The sequence below is a fragment of the Zalophus californianus genome, chromosome 15 (assembly GCF_009762305.2).
Source record: "Zalophus californianus isolate mZalCal1 chromosome 15, mZalCal1.pri.v2, whole genome shotgun sequence".
Lineage (NCBI taxonomy): Eukaryota > Metazoa > Chordata > Mammalia > Carnivora > Otariidae > Zalophus > Zalophus californianus.
This window is the reverse complement of record NC_045609.1, coordinates 39,660,447-39,681,452: the sequence shown is the minus strand read 5'-3', so window position 1 is coordinate 39,681,452 and position 21,006 is coordinate 39,660,447. Positions and strand designations below refer to the sequence as shown.

Genomic DNA, 21,006 nt, shown 5'->3' with positions numbered 1-21,006 from the left:
ATGCTTTATCTAACACTCTCTAGTACAGAGCTTAAGTATTTGCTGTACACTGTGATTCTGATTCTTTTTTAAGATTTTTTTATTATTATTATTTACTTATTTGACAGAGAGAGAGCACAAGCAGGGGGAGCTGCAGGCTGAGGGAGAGGGAGAAGCAGGCTCCCCTCCAGGATCATGACCTGAGCTGAAGGCAGATGCTTCACGGACTGAGCCCATGATTCGGATTTTGATTCAATTAGGGCTCTGGGTCTTTCCTAGCCTTCAAGCCATTTTACAAGTCTGTAAGTTATAGGAAGCAATTAAAATAATTCTTGTCTACAGATATGCAAAAGATTCCTGTTACACGTTCAGTTACTTCTCCTTCTCGGTGTGGAAGAAGCCAGTTTCACCTCCGCGGGCACATTCTTGACAATATTCCAGATGTGTGTCTGTTCTTCCGACGGATTGTCACCTCTTCCTGGATCCCTCATGAAGAGCGAACTAAAGAAAATCTTCAGCACCTGCTCATGTTATATCTGAATGAAAGTCACGATTTTACCTTTTTTTTTTAAGTATCTTTTATTTTTTTTTAAGATTTTATTTGTTTGACACAGAGAGATAGTGAGAAAGAGCACACAAGCAGGGGGAGCGGCAGAGGGAGAGGGAGAAGCAGGCTCCCCACCGAGCAGGGAGCCCGACACGGGGCTCGATCCCGGGACTCTGGGATCATGACCTGAGCCCCAGGCAGACATTTAACGACTGAGCCACTTAGGCGGCCTTAAAATATCATTTAGCATTGCTGGGACCCCGGTAGCAGAACAGGAAGTTTCTGTAAAAGGCAGACACCACCTCTGCGTCCCTCTCTGAGGGCCAGACACTGGCCGATGGAATTAATGACCTATTCGTAGGTGGACGGAGAAAAGCTTCCACACTCGGTGCGCTCGGGGTGCAGGTCCGGGGCCGGAGTTGTGCGGGACCCGGAGGAAGGCGCTTCAGTGTGCTGGTCTGTGAAATGGGCTCCTAAACGCCGGGGCGAGGGGAGCGGTGGCCCGGAGCCCAGGCCTCGCCCCCTCCCGCTCTCCGGCGCCCGGGGAGGGCTGGGGGCCCGGCTGGGGGGGCGCCCAGGCTGGCACGCCGGCCCCTCCGCCCGCGGGGTCTCCGGAGGGGGCGGATCGCGCGAGCCGGAGAGCCCGGAGCCGCCCAGGAATTTTGGCTCGGGCGGCGAGCATTTCCTGCGGGCGGGCCGGCGCGGGCCCCGGGGGCAGACGCTGCGCTGCGCTCGGCCGGCCGGCCGGCAGCATGCAGCCCCTGCTCTGCGCGCTGGCCGGGCTCGCCCTGCTCCGCGCCGCCGGTGAGTGGGGCCGGGCCGGGCGGGCCGGGGGTGGAACCGAGTCGGAGGGAGAGCAGAGAGCTGGAGAAAGGGCGACGGGCCGGGGTGGGGGGGGGGGGGATGTTGAACAGAGACGTGAGAACGACCGAAAGGTAGAGAAAGAGTGTAGAGACCCGACGCCCCGAGGAGAGAGAGAGGAGGCAAGGATCGCAGGGAGGGAGGTTAAGTCCGCAGGGTGGGCACACATCCCCCCAGTACCCCCAGGGCCAGCTGCCTCCAGAGGGCCTGCAGAGGCCCCCAGGCCTGGGGTTACGGGCACTGCCTTAGAAGCTGAGTTCCGGCAGGCGATGACCCAGGCCTGGACCAGCACGGCCAGCGGGCAGGCAGGCGACCCCAGGAGAGAGGCCACGGCTTCACCTGTCCTCTGGCCGGCCGGGAGGGCTCTGCGGCCTGGGTGAGGAAGCCAGTCTCCCTGCTTCCAGAGATCTTCCCTGAGGGCCTGAGCTGCCTTGGGTGATGGGGGGGGTTGGGGAGCTTGGGATGCAGGAGGGAGAGGCCCTCTGGTTCTCCACCCGTTGGGGGCCTTGCCTTGCACCGTCCCCTCTCCCCTCCCCTGACAACAGCCTTAGTGCTGCCCCTTCTCAGGTGAGGCTCAGATGGGGCAGTTGCAGAGAGCCTTTATTTATTTATTTATTTATTTATTTATTTATTTATTTATTTATTTATTTAACAGAGAGAGAGAGAGAGAGAGAGGGAGAGAGAGCACAGGCAGGGGGAGTGGCAGGGAGAGGGAGAAGGAGGCTCCCCGCCAAGGAAGGGGAGCCTGATGCGGGGCTCCATCCCAGGACCCTGGGATCATGACCTGAGCCGAAGGCAGTCCTTAACCAACTGAGCCACCCAGGCGCTTTGCAGAGAGACTTCTTGCACACAGATGCGCACTGCACCACCCCGAGGCTCTGCACATCATGTGGTACTTCACAGTTTATAAGCCACACTCACATTTACCCAGAGTCTCATGCAGTCCTCAGCTAGTGGGAGCTGGTGCTCATCCGAGCAGTACAGGTGAGGGGAAGGCTCAGGTCTCCCCAGGGGTGCCAAGCCAGAGGCCTCACCAGGCATCCAGGCCTCCTACTCCCTCAGGGGGGCCCTTGCCCCTGCCAGGCTGCTCACCCATCAGCCCAGAGCCAGAGGATGTGAATCACACAGGTGAAGTGCCCTGCCCCTAGGACAGAAGCCTCCCGCCCAGGGCCTTTCAGGGCACAGCCCACTGTGGGAGTGAGCGCCCAGGGGCAGGGTGGAGTCCAGTGCCCATCCTGGGCAGCCCCTGGCTGAGTTTCTTGGGTGAGTCGCCTTCCCTCTGGGAGGCTGTTTCCTTCTCTGTAAGCTGGGGAAAATGATACCCACTCCAGAGAGCTGGCTGCAGGAATTGAATGAAAGAAGTCCCCAGCATGGAATTCAGCAGGTTTTGTCCCCTTCTCATCCCCTCAGCTTCAGTGATCCCTCTGAGCCTCAGTGCCCCCACCTATCAATTACGGAGGACCAACGACTGCCTCCTCACAGGCTGTGTGAGGTGTGGCTGGGACTGTGCTCAGCACAGAACCCACAGGGCAGGTCCTTCTTTCCCCCTACTTTCCCCCCTTCCTCCCCCCGCCCCTCCTTCCTGAGTCCCCACCTCCAGGGGTTGAGGGCACAAAGCTCAGTCTGTGCTCCCCTAGAGGGAGGAGTTGGCTGCCGCCCACTTTCTGCGGCCGCTTTAGTCGTGACTGTTATATACACTTTAATTTAAAACCCTTTTCAAACATTACTTCCTTTCTGATTAGGCACGCTCCTTGCTACAGACTTTTTTAAAAGGGAGAAAGTTAATGTAATCTCACCCTGAGTTCACATATTTTTATGTAGAATCTTTCAGACTTCAATTTACCATTGTTTTTCTTAACTTTTTTTTTTTAAGATTTTATTTATTTATTTGAGAGAGAGAATGAGGTAGAGAGAGAGCATGAGAAGGGAAAGGGTCAGAGGGAGAAGCAGACTCCCTGCTGAGCAGGGAGCCTGATGTGGGACTCGATCCCGGGACTCCAGGATCATGACCTGAGCCGAAGGCAGTCGCTTAACCAACTGAGCCACCCAGGCGCCCCTGTTTTTCTTAACTTTTGATTATGAAATCTCTCAGATGTAAAGACAGAACAGCATGGTGAACCCCCATGTACCTCCCACCCCGCTTCAGCGATACTGGTTCGTGGCCGGTCTTGTTTCCTTTGTCACCTGCATTCTCTCTCCTCCCTCCAATAATCTTAAAGGAAATTCCAGGCATCATATATTTTCATCCATAAACATTTCCTTAAGTATCTCTAAAAGATAAGTAATCTTTTAAGTTTTATTTATTTAAGTAATGTGTATATCCACTGTGGGGCTCGAACTCATGACCCCAAGATCAAGAGTCACATGCTCTCCCAAATGAGTCAGCCAGGTGCCCCAAAGATAAATAATCTTTTAATAAACATAACCGCAATACCATTATCACACCCTAAAAAATGGACGATAGTTTCTTTTTTAAAAGATTTATTTATTTATTTATTTATTTGAGAGAGAGCAGGGGGAGGGACAGAGGGAGAGGGAGAAAATCTCAAGCAGACTCACCACTGAGCACAGAACCTGATGCAGGGTTTGATCCTGCGACCCCAAGACCACGACCTGAACAGAAATTAAAGAGTCAGACGCCCAACTGACTGAGCCACCCAGGCGCCCCTGGACGATAATTTCTTAATATCATCAAATGGATATTTGTTTATCAGTGTTTAAATGTCCCTAATTATGTCATGTTGTTACATTTGGCTTTGTTTTATCCAAATAAGGTACACATATTGCTTTTGGCTGCTATTTCAGTTACGTTTCTTTTAATATGTAAGTTCTCTTCCCCCTCTTTTCTTTAAAATGTATTTGTGGAAGCAACTGGGCTGTTTGTTCTATAAAGTTCTCCATGTTAGATTTCAGCTGACTGTATCTACCAGGAGTCTTCTAAATGTTCTTCTCTCCCCCGTATTGTCTATAAACTGGTAGTTAGATCTAGAAACATCTGCTGTTATGCAAGAATATGTTAAGATGTTTTTTTTAAAGATGTATTTATTTATTTCGAGAGAGTGAGAGAGAGAGAGAGCACACGAGAGGGGGGAGGGCCAGAGGGAGAAGCAGGCTCCTCGCTGAGCAGGGAGGCCGATGCGGGACTCGATCCTGGGACTCCGGGATCATGACCTGAGCCAAAGGCAGTCGCTCAACCAACTGAGCCACCCAGGTGCCCTGTTAAGATGATTTGTTGCTTTGATTACTACTGAGGTTGGGCTTTTTCTTTAAACACATATAGGTCATTTCTACAAATTCTTGTGAATTGTCTTAGACTTCTCAATTGTGGTACTGTGTTGGTCTGTAAAAACTCTTTATGTATTGATGGAAGCAAACTGTGATACTTATAGAGCCCTTTTTAAAAAAGTTAAGGTTTCTGCTGAGTTCCTTTCCTGTTTTCCTGTCAGAGGGATCTAAAGTCCTAGAGCCTGGTCCTTTTACCAATTGTCACCCATGCCTTGGGGCCCTTTGGGTGTGCTCTCACTGCCTACCAAGTCCCCATGGCCATCTGTCTTCCATGGGGATTCTGCTTTCTGCTTTGAGTGAAACAGGAAGATGCTGAAGGACTGTTGTGAGGGTCATGGCATTCTTTTTACACAAATGGATATTGTGGGAGTGAACCACTTAAAGACAGTTTGATCCAAGGCACACATTTGGGCTCTTGGGGGGCCCCAAGACAGCTGCAAAGATGTCATGTGAACAGATCCCCTTGGCCCCATTTCCTGTCCAACCCCTCATTTTGTAACTGTGTCCAAGTTTGTTTGCTCGCCGAATGACAGGCCAGTAAGTTAAGAGGCAAGAAGTTGGGGTAGGAAAGTGACTTTATTTGGAAAGCCAACAAAACGAAGAGATGGTGGACTGTTGTCCCAGAGAACAACCTGTCTGAGGATAGTCCCAGAGAACAACCTGTCTGAGGATAGTCCCAGAGAACAACCTGTCTGAGGATGAGAGTTGAGCTTCTTTTATGTTAGGAAGAGGGGGGGAGTGGGAGGGGATTGGAGTCAAAAAATGACTGATGTTTGCATTGAAAAAGGTCCTGTTGAGGCGTCTGGGTGGCTCAGTCAGTTAAGCGTCCGACTCTTGATTTCGGCTCAGGTGGTGATCCCAGGGTCCTGGGATCGAGCCCCGTGTCGAGCTCTGCACTCGGGAGTCTGCTTGAGATTCTCTCTCTCCCTCTGCCCCGCCACCCCCACTCTCTCTCGGTCTAATATAAATAAATAAGTCTTTTTATTTATTTATTTATGTATTTTTATTTTTTAAAGATTTTATTTATTTATTTGAGAGAGAGAGAATGAGAGATAGAGAGCACGAGAGGGAAGAGGGTCAGAGGGAGAAGCAGACTCCCCGCTGAGCAGGGAGCCCGATGTGGGACGCGATCCTGCGACTCTGGGATCATGACCTGAGCCGAAGGCAGTCGCTTAACCAACTGAGCCACCCAGGCACCCAAATAAGTCTTTTTAAAAAAAGGAAAAGGTCGTGTAACTTCTTTGCCCTTGGTCAGTTGATCTTTGCCTGTAGGAATTTGGTCACATCGTTCCTTTAAATCTTAAACATAGCATAGTCAACTCTGTAAGTACTTCTCTGCCTCCTCCAGTGAGGTAGGTTTCGGGTAAGAAAGCAGTTTTTGTAAATCTTGGTTGTAAACAAAATTCCTTTAATGATTAACATGCCTATGTGCAGGGCAAAGCCGAAGTTTCTAAGCTATAGGTCACAGTGGCAAGGGAAATAGAAGCAATATGGAGTCAGACATGCTAAGTTTCTCCCTCTTACACAGGAGGCAGCTGAGACCCCAAGATAGGAGGCCCTTAACTTACAAAGGGTCACATCACAGCTAGTGCACAGTATAGACTGTGTCGGGCAGGTAGGATTCAAATCCCATCCCTACGGCCTGGTAGCTGTGTAATCTTGGGCATGTTATTCAATCTCTTTGATCTTTGGTTTTCTAATTTGTAAAAAAGGGAGGTAAGAGTACTGAGCTCTTAATAGAATCAAATGAGATAATGTATACAAGCACTCAGCAGTAAGCTTGGTGCATCATGAGCGATCACTAATCCATAGTAACTTCCAATATAAAGTATGGTTATGCCTGTTGTAAAGGTGAAGAAACAGAGTCCAGTGAGTGGGACTGGCTTCTAAGAGAGCACAGAGAGCCGGGTCAGCACTGAGCCCTCTGTGTCCTTGTTGGAGAAGTTCCTCCCAAACATCCCTTGGGCCCTTGTAGAAGTTTATTCTTAGAATAGATGCCTCTCATCCTGAGAACTGGTTGAAGTGATCCATCAGAGAATTGGCTCCATGTGGAGAGGGGGAGCCCTGGGGAGCAATCTCCGCCTTGCTCCATCTTCAGCTCCCCTGGTGGATGCCCTATAGAGCATTTGCACATCACTTGGCCGTTCTGAGGCATCTTCAAGTACATGATTCCCTTGAATCGTGCAAAGTAGCAAACACAGCAATCCTGCAAAGTTGACCTGGTGGGGCAGATCCCTCACTCTCTGCTGGAGGGGCAAAGAGCACCATCAGTAAGCCCTGAGGTGGGACTGCATCTCTAACACCCAGCTTTGTGTGCTTTTCATGGCACACCGAGAGAGGTTCATTCTGGATGGCTTCTTAGACCTCCTCCACCCTGTGGGCTTTTGCAATCTACCTCTGAACTCGTACATGAGAAAAAAAATAAACACGTGCAAAGTTGAGGGGGCCCTTTGTGATAGTAGCCCAGCTTACCTGCCACAATCAGATACTGAATGTACTGGAATGACATTGATGTGCTCTCAGAGTGATTAGCAAGACTCAGGTCCAAGGAGGGTAGGAGGACGTGTCTCTCCCAAAACAAAACCAAGACGTGCTTCAGAATCTGAGCTCTTTCTTGAGGGGCTCGAGGTTCTCTCTCTTGGTTTAGCAGAGCAGTTCCACATTATTGGAGCTCTTCATGTAATTGTTTGAAAATAGTATTCTGCTTTAAAAAAAAAGTTTAAAAACCACTGATGGTTTTAAATGAATCACAAATTTTAATACAAATATTGTATGTGGTAAATTTTATTATTCCGTTATATTGAATGTGGTCAAATACAGTTAACCCCTAAGTGACAAACATCACTGATCAAAGCAGAGTGTGTCTTTGATGATTCAGAAGGCACGGCAATTTTCAGGGTTGCCTCTGAGAAATTACGGGTCATCACAGAAATCACTTGTACGTGCTTTCTTAGTGTTTTAAGTCCCAGATACAAAAGGTCTCCTATGCCTTTAGGTGGGAGAGGCTATACTTCCCGCCTCAGAGGATGGGGACCCAGTGGAAATGTCTCTTTAACTGGAGAAGTGAGCCCAGCACCTCCGCGGGGCCTCTGGCCTCCACCGCAGGCTGCTCTCACCAAAGCACTGTGTTCCACCCATGGCCGCCATCCAGGGTGCACATAGGCCCTGAGTGGGAGCCGGGCCAGGGAAAACAACCCGGCCTCCAAGAAGGTCCATTTCCCAACTGGCCGGGGCAGGGCGGGAGCACAGGAAGGAAGGGAACATGGAGAACCACAGCCTTGGCTCCTCGAGCACGCTCACGGCCACCCTGCAGCCTTCCCCACTCGTGAGCACCCCAACAACCCTGTGAAGCAGGCATCACCCTGAGCCCCTTCCCACAGAGGAGCTCAAAGATAAGCAAGACGGCCAGCTCCTGCTTTGCGAGAGCTTCTGGTCCAAGAAGCAACTTGTCCTTGACTCACACCAGCTCTGTCCTTGTAGCAAATTTATGAGGCCCCTCAGCAAGACAGAGCGGCATCCCGCATGGACTACACCGGGGGTGGGGGGGGGGCAGAGCCTCAGGCCTCCCCACCCCGTGTTAGCAAGGGGGCGGCAGAGGCTCAGCGAGGAGAGGAAATTTCCCACAGGCCCACAGCGATTCGTGGCCGAGCAGGGCGAGAACAGGGGTCTCCTGGGTGTTTCCGGCCCTTGGCGGAGAGGTCAGTGCAGGGGTGAGGGCCCGGCTGGCGGAGGGAGCAGCAGTGCGGGTGCGGAGTGAGAAACCGCCCCGGCTTTCTCCCTCGGATGAGCTCACGGACACTGGTGCCGCGGCGCCCAGGACGCAGTCCTGTCCAGATGTGAGGGATTCGTGCTGTGCGATGCGGAGAGCAACCTCAGCCAATCCTTTTTCCCTGGAGGGGTTTTGGAGCCAAGTTAGACCTCATTGCAGACATGTAGAAAACAGGATGTTTTAGGGCTGCGGAGGGGAGTAGACTCATGTTGTTCATGACTTAGAGGGCTGGCAGATCCTCACACTTGGCCAGCCAGGTCAGACTGCTTCCTCCCCGCCCGAGCTGGGTCTGGGAGAGTGCAGGCGTGGCTCCGGGGAGAGCCGGGGCCGGAGGGGTATCTGTGGACCCACGCCCCCACTGGGTAGACCCCCTTTTCACGGACAGCCCTCCCTGTGGGTGAGAGCAGCTCTTCTTGCCCCCAGGGAGTCCTTCCTCTCTCGGCTGGGCTCCCCGGTTCTTTCAGCTGAGACGAACGAGTCAAGCTTCTGAGTCCCTTCACCACAGCTGCCTCTAGCCCTGCTTCTGCCTCTCAAAGGCCCAGAACAGAGCACAACCCTCCAGGTGGGGTCCCTCAGGCTAGCCCAGGTCCCCCCCCCCAATCCTGAACATTTCCCATCCACACATGCAGCCCACGATGGCTTCTGCTTTTTGCTAACAACCCCATCAGACAACTGGCTTTTATTATGGAACATTGCAAATCATATATGCAAGAGTAGAGAGAGGAGTGGAATGAACTCCCATGTCCCCATCACTCAGTTTCAACAATTATCAATCTTGGCTAGTCTTGTTTGGCTACCCATGTCTCCTCCCACCCCCGGGATTACTTTGATGTGAACCCAGGACATCCTAGCATTTCATCTCTAGGTATCTCAGTATGGAGCTCTAAAAGACTCCCTTTTAAAAACAACCAGTACTCACTCCAGCCACACATAGATGAAAAAAATAACCGAAGTACCACTGTCATGTCTGCCCCCTCCCCAAAGTCAACAAGACCATTGTCTTTTGAAGAGGCTTTTCGAAGTTAAGTGGAGGGAAATAATGAAAAGGAGAATATAGAAACAAATTGATCTCCATAAAAGATGCTCATAGTGGAAGGAAGTTTTGTCTCTGCTCTTGGTCCTCATTCCTACACTAAGGAGTTGGGATCCAGATAGAGTTGGGACAGGAACATCTCAGGATTGTGATGGGGGCCTCTGGCGGAGCTCTGGAAGGCCAACTTGCCGAGATGGGGTCAAGAGGAGGCCAGGGTGATTGGGGTCCCGTCATTTGCTGACCATGTGACCTTGGGCAGGTCATTCAGCCTCCCAGAGTTACGCGTTCATCACCAGCAAAATGGCTTGCCATCTCCGTCCTTACCTCAAGATCTGCCAGCCTTCTGGGCAATTCTGTATGTCCCCTTGGGCAACCCAGCCCACACCAGGGTCTTAGAGTTACAACAGTTTTGCACCTAGATAGATCAAGTGCAATAATTCTTGCCCCCACTCTGCCTCAGATGCCCACATCCATGACCACAACCTTGATATTGTCACTAGGAAGCTGCTCCACCTCTCGGAGCTGAAACTGCAGGGTCTGTCACCATTCATTCCTTCTGTTACTCCTTCATCTTACCAAGACCGCCAGTCCTGTCAGCCCCTCCATTTCTCCCAGTTTATTGGCCCTCTTACTGGTCCCCTTTCCTTCCTTATCCAAGCTAGACTCCAGAGCTTATCCCCTTAACTCCATGCTGGTCAAATCCTCAATCCTTTGCTCCCCCACACCGTGAGCCCCCAGCTTCCGCTCCAGCCAGCCCCCTATCCTGGCTCCTCTGTACCCCCCTGCTCGCTGGGGGACTGGCTTCCAGCGTTCCCCGTTCCCCCTGGAGTGGGGTCCTTCTGCACAGGCCTCCTTCTCTTCACCTCCTTTTGAAGCCCTCTCTGTATTCGAGCCCCCTCCCCAGTGGTCTGCTGATAAAGTGGCTTGAAAAAGCAAAGACGAAGACAAAAACAAGTCATTAGCTGGTTTCCATGATGTAAATACTCTCACCATGCCTCCCATTTCCATGGCTGTGTTTAATAGCCCCACACACAGAATTCCTGAAAGCTTCACAACTAGCTTCCTCTTTAATAAGCCAACGTGCATTTCCCGCAGATGATTCCTCTCATCCTTTACAGAGTGAAGAGAGGCCAGCAGGTGAGAGCTCACTCCACTTCCTGGCCCTCTGAGGAGAGGTCTGCCTTTACCACTTCTGCTCCTCACCCCCTCCTTCGAGCGCTGCCCCCGCACCCCCCCCCCCCCCCGCCACTCCTGGGTCCCCAGCCTGTCCTCTCCTCAGCTCTACTGTCCTTCCGGCTGTCAGCGTGGTTGTTTCTTCAAAGAACAGAAACAACAACAAGAAACATTCTTTTTTTTTTTTAAAAGATTTTATTTATTTGAGAGAGCGAGAGAGCACGAGAGGGGGGAGGGTCAGAGGGAGAAGCAGACTCCCCGCTGAGCAGCAGGGAGCACGATGTGGGACTCGATCCCGGGAACTCCAGGATCATGACCTGAGCCGAAGGCAGTCGCTTAACCAACTGAGCCACCCAGGCGATCTCCCTTCCTGCAGAGCGAAGCTTCCCAGGATCCCAGTTTCTACCTTTGGACCTCTCTTTCCCTCGTCCCACCGCATCTAGACTGTGCTTTGCCTTCACTACTCCGCGAACAATGCTGGGGTGGGATTTAGCAATGACTTTCTCACTGCTCTGTCTTTCCATCCTTATCTTGCTAGACTTCCCTGCTGCTTCAGCCCACGCTGACCGCCTCATCCTCAGTGAAGCTCTTTGCTTCGCTTCGTTTCGGGGGCAGTAGCCTTCTTCCTGAGTGTCAGGGTTCTCCAAGGTTCCAGCCAACTCTGATGCCCTATAGGCGTCTCGGGGCCGCCAACACTGAAACCTGAGCTCAGAACCAGGGCCCTGAGACTTCCGGTGTGAGGGCTGGTTGGTGCCAGAAGAACCAAGGAGGAACCAACGTTGGGGAGAAAAGTGTTGAACCAAGAGCCGAACAGGATGAACCTCAGGCTTTCCACTTACTCGCTGTGTGACGCTGGACATAGCATTTCACCCCTCTGTGCATCAACTGGGGATCTTAAATAGGGTGTTGTAAAGGTTGATTGAGTTCACACACGTGTTTAGCGTACTATGCGGTACACGGTAACTACTCATCCAATGTCCGACAAATCCCTCCAATCCGTTCTCTGTATGTAAAGAAATTCGTATATGACCATGTGACTCTTCTGTTGAAATAAACCCCAAATAAGGTTTGTTTATTGGGGCAGCTGGCTTTGTGCCCATGCTCACTCTCCTCCCGTCTCCACCCTGTACTTTCCAGCCACCCCAACCCCCGTGAGGGTTTGGGCACAGAACCGTGCCATTTTATGCCTTTCCCTCTTTGCACACGCCATTCTGTCTGGTGGGAACCTTTCCCCCCTTCCTTACCTTACAGAGTTCAGGCAGCACCTCCTTGAAGAAGCCCACCTGGCTATGGAGGTGACCAGGGCCATAGAGACAAGTGAGTGACTGGGGCAGTCCCATCTTCACGCCCTGACCCACACTCAGCCTTCCTTTGCTTCTCTTTGTGACTGTTTTCAGGACCCACCTCGTGGAGCCCAGTGCTTTGCAGGGGTCTCTAGTTTATAGGAAATGGTGACAAGGCTTGTTTTCCCACAGCTGCTGAGCCCTTTGTGCCCTCCCGTGGAGACCCGGCCTGGAACGCAGGGTGTGACAGACACATGGCTGTCCACCACCGTTTAGACGTCATAGAGGAGGTAATCAGGGTGACTTGGGAGGACACGCAGTTTCAGGACCACCTGCCAGGCTGGTAGCTTTCTAGGGCTCAGGAGAAGCTTGCTTTGGAAAATGGGGGGGAAATCCAGGCCAATCTGGCTCCCTGGCCACCATGTGAAACATCTCCCTGCCCTACCAGGGCTGTTAGGCTCACCAGCCGTCAACAGGCTCTGCCTCCGCAGGGGCCTTGCTTCCCTCCAGCTAGAGATCTCCACGTCCTTACACACCGAAACGGTGGACATTCAGTCACTGTGTTTTGTTACACAGCCACGGTTTGTAACACTGGGGTATATAAAGATTTACACTTTACTTTCACAAACCTTTAACTGAAATGTAGCATTCCCATTCATTGTAAGTAGACAACAAACCATTGTAGTATTACCAGTACTGTGACTTTGTTCTCAATAGAAATCAGATTTCATCCCATTATAGTTGTTGTGAATATATCAACATATCATTCATCCTAATCAGCATGTCAAAATTACAGTAGTTGTTAGACCTGATGTTAGATCATGTTATTTAATGAGTTAATAAATACATACATTTTTACATCAAAGATTTAATATTTAGTACTTGAATAAGGTTTTAACGCGGTTGGGGTCCGTGGAAACCCTATATGCTTTATTTTTTCAGTTAAAGTGTGTTTCTGAGAAGGGGTCTGTAGGCTTCACCAGACTGCTAAAGGGGTTGATTCAGGAAGAAGTTAGGAACGCGGACTAAAGAACGTTTCAAAATCCCAAACCTGTCACTTGGCAGAGTGGCCACCAGGGGGCGGGGCGGCAAAAAGAATGTGAGCTCCCACTGAATTCCGGAAAGGGAAAAAGGAATCCCAGCGTTGCTCCGCGCCGGACTGTGTGACTGAGGGAGTGCATCGCTTCGGGCCAGAGCCAGGAGCGGCCTTAGAGAGCGAAGCTCTGGGATTCTGTCATCTGGGGACCTGAGAGGCCGCACAAATTCAGAACTGGCACTCAGTTCTCTCCCTGCTGCGCCCACTGGGCTGCCAGGTGTCCCTGAGGATGTGGCTGATGAAGCAAGACTTGGCACCGCTCTCGTGCCCTACTCCCTCTGTCCCTTGCTCCGCCCACGCCCCGCTCCCATCTCTCTTGTTCTAGACGGTGGAGAAGACAGTGGAGCACCTGGAAGCCGAAGTGAAAGGCTTGCTGGGTCAGCTGGAGGAACTGGCCCGGAACCTTCCCCCGGGGCCCTTGGGCCCCGCCCCCGACCTCCTCGGAGACGGTGAGCGGCTCGCACAGCAGAGGGGACAGCTCGGGCTGGGGGTGGCTGCCCACCACCGCACGGGTGTGGCCTGGACAAGCTGGGAGAGGCCTCGGCTCCTCCTGGGGCCGGGCGGGGAGGCATCCCCCAGCTCACCCCGCGAGTTCTGTGCCCCAACCCCCAACTAGGGGCGCTGCAGCCCGGCATCCCAGGGCTTCTGGAAGGGCTGGTGCAGTTCCCTTGGGCCCCGCCTAGCACAGCCCTGGACGCAGAGCCGCCGCCTCCTCCGCTGGCCATGTGCCCGCCTCAGGGCTCCGGGGCTCCTCTCGGGTCCCATGCAGGGAACCCGTCCTGCGTCACCACAGAGCCCTCTGATGGGGCCATAGGGGGTTGCCCCCTGCGCCCTCCCTGTGCCCTGTGTTCCCTGGCATAGGAGTTCCGGGGCTCGGAGAGGGGCCTGCAGCACTCAGCGATCTGAAAGAGCTAACCCCTTCTCTTTCAGATCGCTTTGGAGCACCAGAGCCTGAGCTGCCCAGCACCTGGAAGTGACCCACGTGTGGGACAGCTCTCCGCCGAGAACACAGCCGTGCCTCCGGGCCTGCCTTCCTCAGCTTGGTGCAAAATAAAAGCTGCTCCCCTGCCCCCCCACCCCCGCCCCGTGTCTGCTGGCAGTGACCCCTATAGCCACAGCCCCTTCTCCATCTACTCCCAGGCCCTGAGGCCCACGTCCTCCTAGGGGCGCAGACGGGGAGACCTCAGGTGGCCTGTGGGGCTGCCCTCCCTATTTATGGGGGCAGACAGGGCGGGAGTGGGCTCAGAGCTGAGGCACCTGAGGCCCAGGTAAGGTGACACAGCGCAAGGGCCTTCAGAGTAGCCTCCCCACTCAAAATGTGGCCACAGACAAGCAGCAGTGGCGTCACCTGGGAGTCTGGCAGAAATACAGAATTTGGGGCCCAACCCAGAGATCCCGCATCAGAATCTACATTTCGGTGAGATCCCCAGGGGATATGTGTGCAAATTTGTGTGCAGTTTTTATTAAAAAGTTTTCCATTGAGGTAAAATTCACACAACATAAATTTCAAAATTTTACTCATTTTAAACTGCACAAATTCAGCGGCTTCATCACCCCCCAAAAAACCCTGTACCTATCAGCAGTCACTTCCCATTCCCCTCCCACCACCCCTTGGAAACCACTAATATTTCTATCTCTATGGGCTCGCCTATTCTGGACATTTCATATAAATGGAATCATTCAATATGTAGCCTTTGTGGTCAAATTTTTTTCCCACTGAGCACAATGTTTTCAGGTTTCATTCATATTGTAGCCTGTATCAGTAAGTACTTCACTCCCTTTTAGAGCTGAGTAATATTCCATTGGATGGATATGCCACATTTTACTCACACATCAACTGATGGACATTTGGACTGTTTGCACTTTCTGGCTATTATGAATAATGCTATGAATGCTATGAATATTTATGTACAAGTTTTTGTGTAGACATGTTTTCATTTCTCTTGGGTCTCTAACTAGGGATGGAATTGCTGAGTCCAATAGTGATTCTATGTTTAAGTTTCTAAAGAACCACCAAACTGTTTTTGCACAGTGGCTATACCATTTTACACTCCCGCTAACACTGTGTACATAAGGGTTTCAGTTTTCCCACATCTTCACCGTCTGTCTTTCTGATTATAGCCATCACACTAAGTGTGAAGTGGTAACTCATTGTGGTTTTAAGTTGAATTTGCCTAATTGATGATGAGCATCTTGTGTTTCTTGGCCATTTGTCTTTTTTGGAGAAATGTCTATTCAAGTTCTTTGCCCATTTTTTTTTTTTTAAGATTTTATTTGTCAGAGAGAGAGAGAGAGAGAGAGAGAGCATGAGCAGGAGGAAGGGGAGAGGAAGAAGCAGGCTTCCCACTGAGCAGGGAGCCCGATGCGGCACTCGATCCCAGAACTCTAGGATCATGACCTGAGCCAACGGCAGACGCTTAACTGACTGAGTCACCCAGGCGTCCCTCTTTTGCCCATTTTTTTTTTCTTTTACAATTATTCAAGACCTTTATTAACGGGTGCTTGCCGTTTGTTGATTTTTTTGAAAAAATCAAGTTGTAAACTTATTACAAATTAAAAATGAGGTTCTTAAACATCTCAACTTGACCAGATATGAAACAATTTAAAAACCTTTAAAGGTGTATTGAGAAAGACCAGGTTTGTTTTTTTTTAAAACACGTTTGTCATTACCAAAAAGAGACGTCTTTAGGTAAAAATAACAAAAACCCCATGCTGCGTAGATAATGCAGATAGTTCTATTTATCTGGTGAATGGGCAAAAAGCAAGCACTTAAGGTCTTCAGCTCCAGTCTTCTGTTCATTTCTTACTGCTGGAATTTCATCTTCATTTCTTCGCGGTGGATGACTAAACCGGATGCTGGTAGAGGTGGTAAGCCGGCATTTGCTCAGCCCCGCCCTGCTCGCTCAGCCCCGACCTGCTCAGCCTCGGGAGCGGATGAATTCTCAGCTGGTGGATCGACTGCTTTTGTCTCTTTGCCATCTTTGTGGTTGAGGGTTTTCTGGGCGTCTGCGTGGGTAATTGAAGTCGCGGCCGTACCAACGTTGAGGTGGCTGCTGACCTTGGGTCTCGTCTCCTTGATTTTCCTTATCTTCCGCATTGCCACCCTCTCTAGGCTGTCTTTGGCGAGGAGGCCCCTGCGGAATCGCGGTCTATAACCCCGATACCTATTCTGTCTCACTGGTCTCCTGCACCCTGGTTGTCAGCACCCGCCATCCCTTCTCCCTGCACAGGAGGGTTGGAATACTGCGGTCGACGCCCAGAGGGTCTCCGCATGTAGTAAGGTGGGAGCCGTCGCCCGCGGTAGGGCCGGCGCTGTTGGGCCTGGCCTTCGGGAGCACTTTCCGATCCCTCGTTCTTTTCCCCACTCTCACTATTCTGGTAATTCTGCTGGGAATTGCGTGGAGGGAGGACCGCTGCGACGTGGATGGCGTCTATACCGGTTACGGTCTGCTGCATGTTTACTGCCTTGCACTGGAACTCCACCAGGGCCTGTCACATTTGCTGCCTCCGCACCCTTTCCTCCTCAACAACATCAAACTCCACAGTGTCTCCATCTCCTACACTGCGAAGGTACCTCCTGGGGTTACTCTTCTTTATGGAGGTCTGGTGTACAAATACATCTTCCTTGGTGTCATTCCTGTTGATGAAACCATATCCGTTTCTTACATTGCACCATTTTACTGTTCCCAAAACCTTCGTTGCGATGACGTTCTTGTCCCCGCTGGCAGCCGCCGCCGGGGTGCTGCCGGGCTAGGTGTCGGCAGTGCTGAGGGCGGGGCGGCGGGCGGCTGCGGGGTCTCGGCCTCGCTGCTCCTGGTCGCGGTGATGGTGACTGGGGCCGGCGGCGGCAGCTGCGGCTCCTCCCGGGGTGTGATGGTAACTAGGCCGGCGGTGGCGGTGGGGCTGCTCAGGGCTCTCTGGGGTCCGCTCTCCGCTCCCGCTACTGATCGAACTCCCTCCTTTGCCCATTTTAAAAATTGTGTTGTCTTTGTGTTGTTGAGTGGTAAGAGTTCTATATGTATTGTGGATACTAGGCTTTTATCAGAGATATGATTTACAAATATTTTCTCCCATTCTGTAGGTTGTCTTTTTACTTTCTTGTCCCTTGAAATACAAAAGTTTTAATTTTGATGAAGTCCAATTTATCTATTTTTTTGTTGTTGCTTATGCTTTTGGTGTCATATCTAAGAATCCATTACCAAAACCGAGGTCATGAATATTTATTCCTGTTTTCTTCTAAGATTTTTATAGCATTCTAAGATTTTTATAGCATTAGCTGTTTCATTTAGTTCTTTGATCTATTTTGAATTACCTTTTGTATAGGGTGTGAGGTGGGGATCCAACTTCAATCTTATGCTTCTGCATATTCAGTTGTTCCTGCATTATTTGTTGAAGAGAATATTCCTTCCCCATCAAATGGTTCTGGCACCCTTGTCAAAAGTCAATTAAGCACAGATGTTTAGGTTTCTCAATTCTGTCCCATCCATATGTCTATCTTTATGCCAGTACCACAGTGTTTGAATTACTGTAGCTTTATATTGTAGCTTAAGTTTTGAAATTAAGAAGTGTGAGATCCCTTTTTCCAACACTTTTTTTTGTCTATTTGGGGACCAGTCCCTTGCAATTCCATATGCATTTTAGAATCAGCTTGTCCAAGTCTGCAAAAAGGTAGCTGGAATTTTTATAGGGATTAGATTGAGTCTGTAGATCAATTTACAGACTATATGCCATGTCAACAATACTAAGTCTTCTAATCCACGAGCACAGGATGTTTTGTATTTTTTCAGTGTACAAGTCTTACACCAACTTAAATTTATCCTTAAATAATTGTTCTTTTTGATATTATAAATAGGACCTTTTTAAAAAGATTTTATTTATTTGAGAAAGAGAGCACAAGCAGGGGCAAGGGGGGGGAGGGGGAGCAGACTCCCCACTGAGCAGGGAACCTGATGTGGGGCTCGATCCCAGGACCCTGAGATCATGACCTGAACCAAAGGCAGACGCTTAACCCAGTGAGGACCCAGGCACCCTATAAATTGGATCTTAATTTCATTTTCAGATTGTTCACTGCTACTATATAGAAACACAACTGCTTTTTGTATTTTGATCATGTATCCTATATCCTGCAACTCTGCCCAATTCATTTATTAGCTCTACTAGTTTTTATGTAGATATGATTTATAATTTTCTACATAAGATCATGTCATCTGTGAACAGGAAGTTTTACTTATTTCCAATTTGGATGCTTCTTCCTTTTCTTGCCTAATTGCTCTGGCTAGAGGTTTCAAAACAATGTTGTTTGGTGTCATCTTTAAATCATACAGAAAAAAAAAAAAGAGCTACAAATAAAAAAATATATTAACAGGAATGTTTATGTTTACCTACGCAGTTACGTTTACCAACGTCTTTTCTTTCTTCATGTGGATTTGAGTTCCTGCTCGTTATCTTTCATTTCAGCTTGAGGAACTTTCTTTAGTGTTTCTTATAGGGCAGGTCTATTAGCAGCAAACCATCTCCATTTTTGTTTATCCAGGAATGTTTTCATGTCTCCTTCATCTTTAAAGAATATTTTGCCAGATGTAGGATTCTTGGTTGACATTTTTTTTTTCTTTCAGCACAACAAATAGGTCATCCCACTGCCTTCTGTCCTGCATGGTTTCTGACAAAACCCTCTCACTGAGACTTTTTTCTCAGGCATTTGGTTGCTGCAGACTTTCCATTAGTTTTCAGAGTTTGGATAAAGTTGATTCTAACAGTTCTTGCCATCTTATTTGTTGCTTTTGTGTAGGAGGTACACTTTTGGAGGTCCCTACTCCACTGTTTTTGCTGACTACACTGAAGTTTAAGAAGCTCTGATCTTGTCTTTTCATTTTACAAAGGGACAACAAAGGTCCAAAGAGGGGACTACTTCAGGGTCACAAAGCAAATCGGTGGCTGACCTGAGATCAGGACAGGATACCTAACTCCCAGATTGGTGCTCTTTCTGCTTCAGGACAATGTCAACTCTTACTGTAGGTAGGAAGGAACCAGGTTAGAGTGGGCACCAGTGTTGGGCCAAGGGGAGCTTTCCAAGGAGTGAGCGCTGAGGGTAGGAGTCCCTTGTAGAGCCGAGGGCTTCATTGACTGCATCTTTTACTGGGAAAGTCCCTGTAAGGGGCCAGGCAGAGGACCGAGTAATGATGTCCCTATCTCTTAAAGGAATACAGCCAGAGAGAGCTTTCAGGTTTGATGCGGTGAAAATTTAAGCTCTTATCTGCCTGGGGAAGAAAGCCATGATGATTTAGCTTGTTTCTGTTTCCAAGTCTGACTCCACTTCCATCAGCCAGGGCAGAAAGGAACTGACAGCAGAAAAAAGGGGCTAAGTCCTAAGCTAGAGCTGTAACTCCTTGCCAGTGCAAGAGGAGGGACATGGCATGGTCACCCAGCTGTTGCCCTGACCATGGGCATTTGCAGAGGTTCGTCTTTCAAATCCCTCTTTCCAAAGCTGGGAGTAGACTTGTCCCATCTTCCATCACCTGACTGAATTCCAAACAGAGGTTGCCTCCACCTCACCTGCTGCCCTCTGTGTGAACGGAACACCTTTATCTCAGAAGTTCTGTCTGAGCTCAGGGGCATTTAGATCAGCATCAGAATGACAAAGCAAGCAGGATACAGAAGCAGTTTCCTGACCCCCAGGCCTGCTCAGTTCTGTGAGGTTGGGGCCCAGGGACCTGCATTTTAACAAGCTCCTCAGATGATCTTGATGCACACCGGGGTTTGAGAACCACAACTTGAGGACCATTTCCCCATCCACAATGTAAGCACCCTTATACAGCCCGATATACAGCAAGGATGGTTTCTTTAATTTTGCACCCAAGACAAGTGACTCATTTGCCTCACCCGAGTCCCGGTCCTGCCCCTAACACAATGTTCCTTCCAATGCCCCACAGCTGCTGAGAATTCACTCAGGGCTCAATTCACCTGGTATCTCATCTTCTAGTGGTTCTTCTGGAAGTGATGTTAGATGTGTAGCAAGAACTGGTCTTGACTAACACCTCCAGGAGGCAAAACAACAAGAGCAACAGCAACAACAACGACAAACACCACCAGGTGTAGTTCTCTCCCAGAAAGAGATGACCTGTAAGGTTGAAGTTCTCCCTCCCCATCTTTTTTGTCCGGAGCATAATCAACAGAGTTAATAACCTCCCAATGACCTTGGAAGGCAGTAAATGCCTTTAATCCTGGAGAGAACTCAGTGAAAAGTTCATGCTGTCCTCCAGCCCATACTTATTATGGGTTGGGTCCCATGGGCATGACCAAGAGGGCAGCTTTGGGGACAGGAAGGTGGAGAGAAACCAGGACCCAGACCAGGGTGGACACAGATGGTCCCCAAGTGTGTGGACCAGGGGTCTCAAACTCAAAGGCCTACAGGGGCCAAACAGGTAACATGCAACAGGGAGTGGTAGGGCCTGTGGCAAAACAGAGCTTATGCTTAAAGGGGGCAGCTGCAATTTGGCTTCAGCAGCTCCTGGTCTGCAGGGTTGCCAGAATTTAATTTTTCAAGAGAAGCCAGAATTCCAAATTTTTAAAAAATACAAAATCTCTCAATACCTAAATGTTGGCAATAAATCAAATGCCTGAAAAGACTCTTTGAGGACCAAAGTAAACGCATGTACAGTCAGAAACTGCCTGCTGGACACCAGGGTGCAGCCTCTGGTGAGACAACGAGGCAAAGGAATGTCACAGGACATCTCCAGTCTCCCTAGAGAGGGGCTGAATGTAGGCCCTGGCACAGCTCAGCAGGCCGCCGGGGTCCGCCCGGGTGTGCGGCAAGTTGTCATGCCAATCAATCCATCCCACCAGGCAGGGCCCACCTGGCACCCCAGAGCAAGGGGCCTGCCCTAGGGGAGCCCTCAGCCAAGCATGCGGGGTCTTGTTTGAGAGGCTGCAGGCATGGAGGCAGGCGGACCTGAAGCGAAGAGTGGGGCCTACCATCGATTC

General features: G+C 50.2%; 1 protein-coding gene and 1 pseudogene across 2 annotated transcripts; one reads left to right on the top strand and one right to left on the bottom strand.

The window, feature by feature from the left end:
* The first annotated feature begins 1,112 nt into the window (after window positions 1–1,112).
* Window positions 1,113–14,710, top strand: PLAC9 (placenta associated 9). Of its 2 annotated transcripts, none has more exons than XM_027596226.1 (4): window positions 1,113–1,330; window positions 12,123–12,220; window positions 13,352–13,475; window positions 13,957–14,710. In XM_027596226.1, exons 1-4 carry the CDS (start codon window positions 1,279–1,281, stop codon window positions 14,001–14,003), a joined length of 321 nt encoding a protein of 106 aa, XP_027452027.1. In that variant the 5' UTR covers window positions 1,113–1,278; the 3' UTR covers window positions 14,004–14,710. The 2 variants fall into 2 exon arrangements, with proteins under 2 accessions (XP_027452027.1, XP_027452028.1); XM_027596227.1 differs by lacking the exon at window positions 1,113–1,330 and adding an exon at window positions 11,922–11,964.
* A 746-nt stretch (window positions 14,711–15,456) lies between these two features.
* On the bottom strand, window positions 15,457–19,641 carry LOC113920495 (annotated as a pseudogene).
* Between the last annotated feature and the right edge of the window lie 1,365 nt (window positions 19,642–21,006).